Below are 14126 nucleotides of genomic sequence, written 5' to 3' on the forward strand. Positions count from 1 at the left end.
CACACCCCCCTGGTCCCTGGATCTTGGATGCAGGGGAAGTGGGGGGCCAGACCCCTCACCAACCCAGATGGCACGGAGAGTCCCCGTGGCTGAACCACCGACCCACTGGGACAAGCCAGCCTTGCCTAGCTCACAGCCTCTAAGCAGGTCCTCAGACAACAAACAGAGATCCTCGCGGTCTCCACAGGCAAAGTCTCAAGCCTGATAGGTCCTGCTAAAACTTAAGTTCATATTTAGGAAAACTAGTCACCTCCCTGACCCCATAAGGCACCGAGAAGCCTTGGGAGGAGGGAACAAGACTTTCATACGTGCCCTATGTGCCAGACACTGTGCTGAGGGCTCTGCCAATATTTCATGCCATTAGGAGATGATGGAGGCTGCCCAAGAGTCAGCTACATTTCCCTGTGGATATCCAGCCACACATCCATCGTATCACTGGACCTCATCTCAGAGGCTTACGTACATGCACTCCAGCCCTCCTTTACAGGCCCAAGCACGGGCTGCTGCAACGAGTGTACACAAAGACACACTCCTGCCAGAGGCGAACACGTGTGCAAGGCTCTCACAGGCATGAGCACACACTTCATAGACACAAGTACACACACACACTGTCCTCCCTGCTCCCCCCCCTTAGCCTTCCCATACCTCCCCCTCTCCTTTCCCCTCCTCCTGCCTGTCTGGTTCTAATCAACTAGCTTTTGCTCTTAGTTTCATTAGGGGGCAAAGGAGGTTTGGCTTCTTTCTGAAGTTCATAAAAGCAGAATCTGGAGCCCAAGATGATGGGAGGGGGCTGCCTGCAGATCCCCCCACCCCAGACACATTCCCTCCTTTCCTCCCTGAGCATGAGTGTTGCCTTTCCTGGATTCTCCTGCCTCTGGGCTCCTAGCCAGGGGGCCCTGAACCCTGAAGTGGGAGCTACCAGGAACTAAGCTCCCCATCCTTGCTGCTCTTCCTTGGGCTGGGCTTGCATCTAAGAAACAACTGAAGGTCCTGAAAAGGGCCTTCAAGGGATGTCTCCATGGTCTAGAGAGAACATGCTGGTGGTGCACCAGAGCAGTGAGAAGTGAGCCGGGACTGACTGTGAGCCCTCTGCTCCCCTTCACTTCCTACCCATCTGCCATCTCCTCCAAAATAGCCCATTTGCCCAGGTCACTGGTGGCTCTTCCCCGTCTTATCTGTTAGAGTGAAAAAAATTGGCTACAGGTTCAGAGTTCATATCCTAATTTAGGATTAGGATGGGCCTAATAGGCCACTTAGTCCAATCCCTTCAATTTACAGATTTGGAAACCGAGGTCGGGGGATTCGCCCAACATCACACTGGCTGAACCTTTCTTAGGTTGTAGAGAAGACATCAGGCAGCCCTCAGGGGTAGAACTAAGGGGGCGGCCCGGGGGCAACATCCCTTCACTAGGAGCATCCTCATGGCACTCACCCAGCACACATGCACACTGCTTGCCTGAGAGGGCTCTGAGATGTGCCAGGAGACGGGAGGGTAAGGGAGCCGTAAGAAACGAAGCAGCTCCCAAATGGGAGCAGAGCACTCATCCTTAGACACGAGGGAAGAAGGGACCTCTGGGGAATGGTCCTGGACCCACAGCTACTGTCTCCCTCCCCTTAGGACCGTGACCTTGGAGCCTCCGGGCACAGGTCAGGGGGAAGTGGAGACAGGGACCTTCCTGAATTCCCAGCCCTGCCTCCCTGGGAGCCTCAACTAGCAGGCAAGAAGATGCCCTACATCCTCCCTTCCTTGCTGTCCTGAATTGCCCTACTCAGAAAGAGAGAAGGGGGAATGGGCATCCCCACCGCTTTGGGCTGCTCCACTGACCCCCTGAGAGGGCTGGGGGTGACCACTACTGTTTAAAACCTACTCTTTCCCATAGCCCACCCCTCTCAACCTCCCCAGCCTCCCTGCCCTGCCCTGGCCTAGATACCCCTCCCAGCCTGGGACCACCCCCATGTCATGCCCTGCTGCCCTGGCCTGGCCTACTCAGAGAGCCGGGGCAGAGGGGAGGAGGGAGGAGAGGGAGCACGCCCCTGCAAGTCTGGGGCTATCCCCCATGCCCCTCCCACCGGCCGCCCCCTCTTCCCCCCCTTCCCCCCCCTCGGTTCTCACCTGGTCTCACTCCAGCTAGCACGGGCAGCGGGTGGTGGGTGAAAGCCATGCGCGGGGAGCTGGTCTGAGAGGAGAGGGCACTGCAGAAGTCCAGCTTTCCTGACTTCTTTAGAGAAGCCGGGCCTGGGGGGGAGGAACCAGCAACATAGGGTGGGTTTAGCAGAGGCCTGGGGGCAAGGTGAGGGTGAGAGGGGTGCAGTGAAGCATGAGAAGGATGAGAAAGCCTGGAGGTCTTTGTTAATGCCCTGCTTTCCCCTACCCTTCCCTCTCCTGCCTTCTCTTCCTCACCTGCAAGGGCATTCCACCTGCCAAGCTGTGGGGTTATGGGTGCCACTGGAGCACCGGGGAGGAGGCAGTCAGGAAGGGGCCCATGCTCGCCTCCTTGGTGAGCCTTGCCCAGACTGTGAAAGCTATGACTTGTCAACCCCAGTGCAGGAGGGGAAATGCGCAGGAGAATCTCTGGAGTCAGGGCAAGCCTCCCAGGGGTGGCAGAAAGAGGACAGAGGTGGTGAGGAATTGTGGGGCTCCCGGGACAAGGCATTCAGGGACTGCTCCTTAGGTTTGCCCCCCACCCTACCTCCACATCTCCCCTATTCCCTTGCACCCCGTTTCCCATTCCTGTCTTCCTCCTGTTCTCGGTCTCCTGGGTATGAGGAGCGGGCTTGATCTGCCACATATGCTTCCAACTGAGCTGCACAGAGACCCAGAGGGGGGATCAGGGAAACCCCAAAACCAGCTCTTTGTTCTCACTGAGCACGGATGCAGGAAGGGGAGTACCCAGTGACCTTGAGACCATGATTCCTCAAGGAAGGGCAGGATTTGGGTCTACAGGAACCCTGGACAAGAGCAAAAAATCATCCTCCTCCATCTCCCCGTGAGGGAAAAGGGCAGCTGACAGTGAAGGCGCTTGTTACACTCTCCCCCATGCCCAGATAAGACTGGAGCGAGAACTACTCCGGGAATGGGAGGTGGTGGAAGGAGAGACAGGCTGGCTCTTCATTCCTTGGAGATGTCATCATTGATTCTGGGGTTGCCCCCCGGCTGAAATGAGGATGCAGAGGGAGCCCCTGCCTGCCCCTAGTTCTGAAAGCTCTGGGGCTGGCAATTACAGCTGCCCCTGGGTTTAGCTGGTAAGGTGTCTGGATGGCGCCAGGTTAGAGCAGGTGCTACTCTGCATGGCTCGGGGGCAGTGCCTTCCCCTTGGCAGGAAGGACCTGGCTTTGGTGGCAAGGGTTACAGGAGGCAGGAGGTGAGCTGAGAGGCGCCAGGGTTGGGAAGGGGAGAAAAGAGGAGCCAAAGGCTCTAAGGCTGATTTCTTCAGGGGATAGCCAAGCTGAAAGGATGTGAGAGCCATCCAGACTGCAACCAAGGGGAGGTGGGTGGGGGGTGGGGAGAGGAGAGAAGGGAAGGGAAGGGAGGAGGAGAGCTCCAGTCACCAGCAGAAGTGTTATCTGGCGGCAGCTGTGTGCCACCTGATAGCTGGCATGACAGTGGGGGTGGGGGAGCTCCCGCCAGCTGTGCACAGCTGTCCCCACTGCCACACAGCACCTCCCCAGCTGTTCCTGGTCCTGCAGCTGGGCTGCTTAATTGGCGATTTGTCGGCAGCACAGGGAACAACATGAATAGAGTCGATGAGGGAGAAAAGGAGAGGAGGGGGAAAGGAAATAAGAGGAGAAGAGGAGGGACTCAGGAGCTAGAGGGCCAGAGGGCAGCTGTCCACAGAAGTAGGGGCTGCGGAAGGGTGGGGGGCACTGGAGAACCCTCGCTCCAAGAGGAATATTGGTATGGGGGGGAGCAGAGAACTACTGGAGAACAGTCTGGCAGAGAGGGGGCCCCCACGCCCCACTGCTTCGTAGTCTCATGGGGCTGACTGTCCAATGCCAACTTCATGGCACTGTCACTTGGGCACCACTACCCTCGACCCCCTCCCCACGGGACGATTTCTATAGTCCAGGAAGGAGCAGCTGCCTAGTTGAGCCCGCTGCACTTAATGTTTTTTCATGCATTCATTCATTTATACATTCATTCACTGGCAATGGAGCTGGAAGCCTTCTCTCCTGCCCTCTAGCCTCCCCAGCTCAATCTCTGCAATTACTTTCTCACTTCTTCGATCTCATTTTCCCTTCATTCACATTCCCACCAATTCTCTCAAGACAAGGACCCAGAACCCCTGTTTTGGCTAGCCTAGTTAGGAGGTGGCCCCAGGAACCTCTACAAAGCAGCAGCTGTCTCCCGGGGGGCAAATTTTGGAAAGAACCTGAGGATCTCAAAGCCCCTCTGGGGACACGGAGAGAAGCATTTATCTGCCCATCCTGGACAGTAAAACAAAACTGAGACACAGCTAGCATTTGGGGGGCAGAGGCAGGAATGAAAGACAAAGCAAAAAAACATCCAGAAAAGCCCCCAACTTTCCTCTCCCCACCGACTAATAACTCCACTCAAAGAAGGGAGACCCCAGCCCAGCCCATATTAGTTCACAGGGCTTATATTGCCCCACTTTCTTGCTTTAAAGCTCCAATAATGTTCCAAAGGCAACAGGGCTTCCCACCAAGTAGGGTCCCTAACTCATCCTGAATACAAACCAGGTCCCATCAGAAGCCTGACATTCACATAGCCAGGTATCCCTATTTGTATGTCACCCATCCCGGGTAGTGCACACATACACGAACACTCACACCCACACCCACGTGCCCATGTTCTTGCATCCAAATATTGTGCAACGATCCTCCTTCCATCCCCACACCCAGTCACCCCGTGACAATGCTCACCTGCCCTGCCCACAAGATCCCTACACTAAGCTCCACGCTCTCCAAAGTATCAAGCATGGACCCTCCTTCCCAGATACCCAAGTGTCCACACAATGCAGTATAAGCAGGTAATGTGCCAGCTTCCCCTCACATATGCCCTCGTGCAGACCTGTCAGGACATCCTGAACACACGCTCCCATTTTTTATAAAACCCTGACCTCACAACCCATGGGACAAACATGCCCACTTCTGTGGCTCCCATGTATCAGGGTGTCTCTGTGCCCTCCTAACAAACACACAGACATACCCACTCATATGTGCACAGAGGTATAGCTGGATTTTAGAGGCGTTGTGCACAGAATCTCCTCACACTTCACAGAAATCCATCATTTTCCTGTCTGAATGTCACAATGTGCCACCTGATCTCAGGAGGAAAGAGACAGGGGCAGGGCGGGTTCAGGGATAGGGTCTCCCTAACTTGGAAATGCTTGGAGGAAAATCCATAAAAGAGTTTTTTTTTTCCTTAGAATTAATTCTTCCCAAGCCCCTCAGTCAAATCTAAAATTCTCCCCACTCTCTCTCCCCTTCTCTTGAGCTCCTTTGCTTTTTCTATGGATGAGCACTTTGCATAGTGAAAAAGAAATCAAAGAATTAGTGGTGATTTAATTGAAAAAAAAAAAAAAAGCCAGCAAAAGGGAGGCTAAGAGAGAGATTGAAAAAGAAATGAAAATTTTCTCACTATATAAATATGGAGGGTTGCCCTCCTTAGATCTCAGCCCTCCATGCCATCTTGATCACTGAGCAAAGAGGCAACAAAAACCCTCCTTGTACCTCTGGCCTGGCCTGGTCTTCACTGGGAAAGGTGAGGGGAGAGTACCCCAGACTTTGCAATGTGGGGCTCCCTGAGGCAAAGCCAGAAGGAGCATGCAGAAGGGCTGGAAAGGAAGAGAATATTTTTGCTATATATACCTAAGCCTCTTACTGAAGTGGAACTTTTTTTTCCCTCCAGTGGAGGCAGTTGGGGTTAAGTGACTTGCCCAGGGTCACACAGCCAGGAAGTGCTAAGTGATTGAGACAAGATTTGAATTCAGGTCCTCCTGACTTCAGGCTGGTGCTCTATCGGCTGCATCCCCTAGCTGCCCCCTGAAGTGGAACTTTGCAGGGTTGAAAGAAGTGGAGTTAACCCCACTTTAAGACTGGCCTGTATTCCCTAGTTTCTGAATCCCTGCTCTGGGTAGGGCATTGCTGAGATAATTATACCTGCATCCACATCATTGGGCCAACCACTGGACTGGCTGCTGCCAGCTGCTGGGGACCGTCCTGTCCCAGGGTAGAACACATCATCCACGGGGCTCTCCATCTCGCTGTCATCTATGGACTTAGGGCGCTTGGTGGTGCTGACGGAGGAAAGAAATGGGCTCACAACAGGGTAGAATGGGGAAAGAAGATGGGAAACTGCTCTGGGTCTTCCTTGAAAGGTCTCCATTCCCAAAGGGAAGGAGAGAGAAAGGTGTCTAGAGTCGGGGAAAGCCCCTAGAATTGAAGGGTTCTGGCCCAGCAGCCTGGCATATAATGGGCAATCCCCAGGCCTTCTGGCCTTTCTGGCACATCCAGCCCTGGGGCTGGCATCCCTATGGAACTGAAAAGACCCCACCACCTCCAACTCTTAACAGATACCAATGTCTGCTCACTGGTTCATCACCTACCCCTGGGATGTGCTAACGGCCTGGGATGATGGGACAGAGAGGCAGCGAAGAACAGAAAGTTCAGCGAGCACCCAGCGCCACACTTACCTGGTGGAAGGAGGGGACGTGATGGACCGCCGCCCAAGGGTCACCTGGTTTATGTTGTAGTAACTGGGGCTCTCCAAATCCGCCAGGGAGAAGTTAGGCCCTGACGCCGTAGCAACAGGAGCTGGATGGGTAAGAGTGAAGGCCATGAGGTCAGAAAGACCAAGGTAGGTCTTCAAGGGGTCTGGGGAGGAGGATATCTTTTAGGTCAGAGAGGACTGAGGAGGTTCAACCAGCTTGTCCAGGATCTCCAGGATAATCGATAAGCAAGAGCATCAGACCCATTCTGCACCTGGAGGGCCAGGATAACCATGGGAGTGGGGCCATGTGAGGAGCATCTCCCTCTTGACAAGCTTTTTAGGATACAAATTTCCTCTGCCATGGTGGTGGAGACCAAGGCACCAGGCCAGTTTTGTTTTGCTTTTTTGCTGTCTGTATAGCTTTGCTGTTAAGCTCCTGTTGAAGGAATAAGCTCTGCCACAGCAAGGGTTGGGAGTAATGACCGTGTGGGGTAGAAGAAAGAAAAATCTCTGTCCAGAGGGGTCTCCGTCTGCCCTTTCCCCAAATCTAGCAGAACAAGGACAGCTATGGCCAAATGCCCAACAGGGGAGCAACAGTGGGTCCCTCCCCACCCAACTTCCTCAACCAGCCTGCGTCTGGGGGTGGGGGGGGGAAGGGGCTCACTTACTCTGTGATACTCTGACCAGCTCAGTCACATTCCAGACCCCAGAGGTCACAAAGCAGTCTTGGAAACTTAAGTGCCCTACAAGGGAGAAGAAAGCAGGTGAACAAGGTAGGGAGAGAAAGGGACTTTCTGGCATCTCATGCTTCCCCTCCCAGTGACATTTCACAGCTCGGCCCATGCCTTGATCTCCAAGTTTGCCCTGGAGGGGACAATATTGAGCACATAGGAAGTGGATGACTCAGGGGTCCTTCCAAATGGCCCAAAATGCCCCCTGAAATGGGGCATCTATGTGGAAAAAAGGACAAAGGCAGACTAGGCAGGCCAGGGCTGAGTGGGAGAGAGCAAGGGGAAAGGGACTCACCATTGGGCAGTGGTTTGATGTCCGCATCTCCTTGCTGGTTGGAACTGTCTGATTGTCCGGATTCTGCCAGGAGATACAAAGGGATGGATGGGGTCAAGGTTCAGGCTTCACTTCAGGGCAGACCATGAAGCCACTCAGGAACACCTTAGCCCCAATGCCCTCTTCCCACTCCCCCTCCACTCTCACCATGCCCAGATGTCAGCAGAGGGGAAAATCCCAAGAGATTTCAGAAGGAGGAGGTCAGGAGAGAAAAAAAGGGGGGGTTCAAACCAAGACATAGATGAAGCTAGGGAAAGAATTCAGCTCCCAGACCAGGTTTCCTCCCACAGCTAAAGAGAGGCCTTAGGAATCCCCATCCCCCACATCCTTTTGGCTGGCAGATGAGATGCTCCTTTAATTAATTAACTCCATTCCCAGCCATTCTTTCATGCCCGTCTATCCCCCCCCCCATATACACCCTACCCCACCCTACCCTTTCACCTTTAAGCTTGCAGGCAGTGCCTGGCAACCCAGAGGGGGGAGGTGTGCCCCCAACGCTGTCGCCCGTTTTGTGCCAGCCAGTCTGGGGCTGTCTCATGCCCCAGTGCCACAGCTGCTCAGAGCTCAGACACAAGGGTCCTATTGTGCAGCTCTCAGAGGCAGGGATGGGGTGTGTGTGTGTGTGTGTGTGTGTGTGTGTGTGTGTGTGTGTGTGTGTGTGAATATTTTGCTGAGCTTGGGAAAGCCCCCTTCACATCTCCCAGCCCACTATCCTCCAATGCTTTGTGTGCCAGGGGTACTACAGGGACCTCCAGAATGCCCGCCTGGGCATGGTAGTTGGCAGGAGGCTAAAGAAGCAGGAGGGGGGCCAGAGGCCAGTTGGAAGTAGGGATATAGGGAGAAGCAATGTGGACACCTCTGAAGAGGGAGAAGGATCACCAAGGGTAGGCAGGCCAATCCCAGTAGCTAGATCAAGGCACGGATGAAGCTGGACTGGTTCTGGGCTGTCAGCAGGTGTGTGGGAATGTCTCTGGAAGGAGAAGACCACAGAGCCCTTTCTGGTCTGATGTCTGGGAATTTAGGGACTTTCTGATCCTGAAAGGTAGGGAATCCTGGAACTCTGATCAGATTTAGAGCCAGAAGGCACCATAGAGATCATCTCATCACCTCATTTTACAAATGAGGAAAACTGTAGTATCAAGAGGTTCAGTGGCAAGGTCTTACAGACAATAAGCGGAAGGCCTCGACTCCAAATTCAGTGTTGGTTCTGCTACATTTCATAATTTTCCTTCTGGGGAAGTTGGTCTGCCCCACCATAACCTGTCCTGCAGGGCCCAGGTATCTAGGGTCCAGTAAAAAGCAGGTAAGTGGGCCAGATCCTACATCAACCACAGAAAGGGGAAGCTGTGATTGACAAACCAAAAATGCTCCAGGTTATGGGAAATCTGGACCAGGATTCTTATAGGAAAGGCTCTTCCACATCTTGGGTCTAAAGAAGAATACAGCTCTTAGTTTCCCTGACCTGATTCAGCCCACAGTGAAGGGCTAAGACTGTACCCCGATCCTACCAGTCTGTACTGTGGCACCCCTGAGCCCCTACCTCCCATATAGCTTTTACTGGGTAGGAAGAGGCAGCTGCCTACTGGGCCATTTATTTGCATGCTTTCCTATGCTTTGGAGGGAGCCTATGGGAAAAGTCCTACTTAATGAAGAATCCGACTAAAAGAGCTGCCCTTCTAGGCAGCCTAGGCAGGCCTGATCTGCCTAGAAGGGCTAGGGAAGTTCAATGCTAAGAGAAAGTAGGAATAAATAGATTTTTAGTCACTTTAATTTTCAACTTCTGGAGCTTCCTAACAATTAGAAAGTGAAATTAGAATGAGAAAGTGTCCAAAAATAAAATGGGCTGCTTCAATAGGTAGTGGATTTCTCAATAGTAAGATTTTCAAGGGGAGACCGGATGACCCTTTATCTGGGATTTTGAAAAAGGGAATTCCTGCTCAGCTTAGATATGGATTGATCTAGATGAACTGCAAGGTGCCCTGCTAACATGATTCATCCTAAATTAGTTCCAGCCAGCTTAGCTAAAAGTCTACTGGCATTGCTAGGTAGATGGAGGACCAAAAAGGGCAGTTTTCTCACTACTCTTACCTCGGCAACCACCCTCTCATTATGATCTTCAAGGCTGGTTCCCTGACCATTGGTTCTATTGCTCATGCTTCCCTTCCCATAAGCCTAGAGTTCATGGCTCCATAGGCCTGGACACAGATTGCTCCAAGGTTGAAGTCAGATGGGCCTGGGAACACAGGGTCTCCAAGGAAGGATGCTTGAATTACAAGAAGCCTCCAAGGCTCATTCTGCCCCCAAAGTCCACCATGGTAGGGGACATGGAGCCTTCACCCACCAACCTGGAGTTGAGCTAGTTGTGGCTTTGTGGGGAGAGGGGTCAGGCCCATCTGCTGATCTAACTCGGAAGAGTCCGTGAAGTTGGGGACCAAGAAGGTCATACTCCAGTCTCTCAGAACTGGCTTTGAAATCCCTCTTGGAAGACACCTATTCCTAGAGCTACTCCCATTCGTTCCAAAATCACCAGACAAAGCGAAAGGCAGGCCCAGAAAGAAGACAAAAAGAAAAAGAATCGGGGACAGGGACTCTGAGAGAGGGAACTTAGGCACGAGAACAGCCAGGAAATCATTTTTCCACCAGTAAATCACCCATAAACGTGATTATTATCCCTATTGTCATTGTCGTTGTTGTTGCTCCTTTAATTTAAAGGCAAAGAGTGGAGGTTTGGGCAAGAGATATTTCCTTCCCCCAGACTAAAAACAGCTCCGACTAGTCTGAAGCCCTCTGCCTCTCTTGCCGTTCGCTCCTGGCAGCCATTTTAAACCTTGGCAGCCATCTTACTGCTGGCGGCTCCGGCCAGAGTCCCCACAATGCTGACAGCCGCCAGCCCCCGAGATGCTGAGCTTAGCCCCAGGACAAAAGACTGAAAATCTGGACATGGGATGGGTCGGGGAGGCTGAAGAGCCAACGGAGGGGCAGCTGGGTCTGGGCCCCTCTGTTAACCGAATGCACCATTTGCAATCTCATGGTCAGCTAGGACTGAGGACGTGGCTCTTACTCTCAGGAAGGCCCGTTAATATAGCTAGCATACTAATAAGTTAGCATTTATATGGTGCTTTATATTTATAAAGCACTTTGTAGATTGTATTTTGTCCTCACAACCACCCTAGGAGAGAGGTGCTATTATTGTCTTTGTTTTATCATCGAAGAAACTGAGGCAGACAGATATTAAGTGACTTGTCCAGGATCACACAGCTAATAAATGCCTGAGACCAGATTTGAATTCTGGTCTCTTTGACTCCGGGTACAGCACTCTATCTACTACACCACCTTGTTGCTCCTAATATTCTCCAGGGCTAGAGACCCAAAGTAGCTAAATAGATGAGACCTATTATCCAGTCTGGTAAACTGAGGTTCCAGGGTTGGATGGGAGGTAATAGGAGGGAGAATCTCTGTACCTTCAGGGATGGCTGAGAGGTTAGGGCACAGCAGTCCTAGAAGCAAGTCCAAGATCCTTCCCTGTAAGATCCAGCAGTGCTGTTTTAGCCCCTTAGGGACTAGATCCCCCAAGTAATGAGATTCCTTCTCTTAGCTATTCCGGCCTCTCAATTAACGGATCAGACTCCGCTCTGTAACGTGGGGACACCATGGGCATGCTTCCTCCCACACTTACACCTTGCCGAGTGGGCCCAGGGGGACCCGGTATAACATTCTCTAGTTAGTTATTCCCTTGTTTTTCAGAAGCAATATCCCTGCTCTCCCCTCTTTGGGGACTGGGGCCCTAGCTAATACTGCTTGAGCGAGGGTACTCTGCTTCTAAGAAGGGGTTCCCAGCCCACCTGCGTCATCCTATTCTCTGTCTCAGCTCCTAGAGGACCCCTTCAGGCCAAGGGCAAGGCAGCCAAGGGAAGAAGAGAAGCTGAGAGGGAAGGAATGGCTCCTTCATTACGCCCCCTCCCCAGCCCTGATCTCAGAGCTCTGGCTTTTATCTGGCAGAATATGGCTTATCGGAGCCACCAGCTGAACAAACACACAAATCCACGGTTAGTGAGAGAAAACACTTTTCCTGAACTCTTTATCTCCTGTTCACAGGCCCTGCTTGCTCCCCACTGCCAATAGCTCAGGAGGGGAACTTTGCTGCTGAACAGCTGTTTCTGCCTTTATTCTCTGCTTCTAAAGGTGGAGGGTTTTCACTCTGTCTCTGACTGTGTCCCTTCTTCAGTCCCTTTCCCCATCTCTCTCTTTTGGTTGTTCTCTTCCTTCCTTTCTCTCCCCCCAAACCCCAAACACTCCTCACCTCCCAATTCCCTACTGGTGTGTATGGCTGGGCACACACTGATCTCCGTTCCTTCACTTTAGAGGCTGCTTTCTCATTGAGAGACAATAGGCCAGCTGGTGGCCCGTGGGTAAGGGAAGGGGGCAGGGAGGATGTTGGCTGGCATGATGAGGGCAGGTGCCCAGCTTCCTTCTTTATCCTCCACAGCCTAGGCCGTCAGCATCCCCCAAACACCCCCGCCAAAGCCTCTCCCACTTAATTCCCCACCCTGGCACCGTCCACAGGCTCCCAGAGGATAGGTTCTCAGCCAGAGGTCTCCCCTACAGCCTTTACCATAGAAACAGGCACCTATCCCGTTGTTCTGGGACCTAGCCTATATAGACCCAGCTTAGTAACTTCACCCAGCCAGTCACTTGGGCAGGGAAGAAGGCTCCCTTCTCTATCCACAAGCTCTTGGATGATCTTATCACATAAAAATACTCCCAATCCATTTATCATAAAAATATTCCTAGTCATCTGACTTATCACATAAAAATATCCCTAATTGTTTGAGAAGGAGATGGCAAAGAAGGAGAGAGGGACAATGAGCTACCTGGATTTTACTTCTCTATCCACCAGCTCTTGGATGATCTCATCAAATAAAAATATCCCTGATCGTTTATCACAAAAATATTCCTAATTGTTTGAGAAAGTGATGGCAAAGAAGGAGAGAAAGACAGTGAGCTACTTGGATTTTAGCTTCTCTATCCACCAGCTCTTGGATGATCATATCACATAAAAATACTCTTAATCATTTATCACAAAAATATTCCTAATTGTTGAGGAGATGGCAAAGAAGGCGAGGACAGTGAAGCTACCTGGCTTTTACTTCTCTATCCACCAGCTCTTGGATAATCTTATCACATAAAAAATACTCCTGATCATTTATCACATAAAAATGTTCCTAGTCATCTGACTCATCACATAAAAATATTACTATTGGAGAAAGAGATGGCAAAGAAGGAGAGAGCTACATGGATTTTAGACACCAAAGTAACATTTTTTCCTGGGATCCTTTTAGCCTTATCATACAATCACAGATTTAGGGCTCCAAAAAATATTAGAGTATCTTTCTATGTCCAACACTTTATAGATGAGGAAACTCAGACCTGGAGAGATTAAACAATTTGACTAAGGGTAGTTAAATGTCAAAGAAAAGATTCGAATCTGGGTCCTCTACCTCAATAGCCAGTGGATGTGCTATAATACTGTCCCATAATGCTTTTCCAGGATCTGTTAGAGCTTAAGAATGGTATTGCTGTATCTAACCTAGCATCAGCCTGCCTGCCACCATGAGCTGATAAACCAGGCCTGCTAAGGATAAGAGACCTCAGTCTCTCATTAAGGACAGGGCAAGAATGGCTTCAAAACATTCCATCTCTAGATCTTACACGCTCCTATAGCCAGGGCCCCCCAGCCCAAGGGTCTGAAGTGACAGAGAGACTTTCCCACAAGCTCTAGCTTTCAGGTAGGATTCAGAAACACTGAGAAAGAGAAGGCATCTGTGGCTGATGGATCCTGAGCAGCCTACTAGGGAGTGAGTTCCAAAACAGAATTTGGCAAAGGGCTGCAAGGGGCCCCTTTTAATCACTTGCACACATGTGATCTGTTACTCCTCCACTTTCTGAGTGTACGGACTATAAGAGCGGAGGCCTCTTATCCCAGAGCCAGGTTTGGCAAGAAGCCACCAGCCCCCGACCCTTCCTCTAACTTGGGCTCACCCCCATTAATAAGAAGTGGGCCCCACCCCCACTCTCTACCATCCAGACCTTTTTCCATCACAGCTTCTTGGCCTCGCTCTGCCTTGTCCTGGTTTAGCCTAGCCTCTTCTATTTCTTCTCCCCATTGCTCTCTCTAGTCCCTTGTATGTGTGTGTCTGTCCATCTGCCTGTCTGTCCAAAAAAAAACCCTCTCTGCATTTTATTGGGGTTTCCATCTTTGATGGAAATCTACAGTTGCCAGGAAGAGCCCAGTGCTACACATAAACCCCAGATTGATGGCGTGTTTTTAATATATATATTTTTTTGGTTACAGACAGGGAGATATTTATGGCTCCCACTAGGTGAGGAAGGA

General features: G+C 51.5%; 1 protein-coding gene across 2 annotated transcripts in view; it reads right to left on the bottom strand.

The window, feature by feature from the left end:
- NFIX (nuclear factor I X) overlaps positions 1–14126 on the bottom strand; it is a 211710-nt gene that overhangs the window by 127736 nt on the left and 69848 nt on the right. For both annotated transcript variants that reach the window (XM_074287689.1, XM_074287764.1), the window contains exons 3-7: positions 7697–7759; positions 7339–7413; positions 6654–6774; positions 6121–6257; positions 2114–2236 (exon numbers count right to left, since the gene is read on the bottom strand). In XM_074287689.1, coding sequence (XP_074143790.1) covers positions 2114–2236; positions 6121–6257; positions 6654–6774; positions 7339–7413; positions 7697–7759 — 519 coding nt within the window. The remainder of the gene's footprint in view (positions 1–2113; positions 2237–6120; positions 6258–6653; positions 6775–7338; positions 7414–7696; positions 7760–14126) is intronic.

This window comes from Sminthopsis crassicaudata, chromosome 1 (assembly GCF_048593235.1).
Source record: "Sminthopsis crassicaudata isolate SCR6 chromosome 1, ASM4859323v1, whole genome shotgun sequence".
In the NCBI taxonomy this organism is placed as follows: Eukaryota; Metazoa; Chordata; class Mammalia; order Dasyuromorphia; family Dasyuridae; genus Sminthopsis; species Sminthopsis crassicaudata.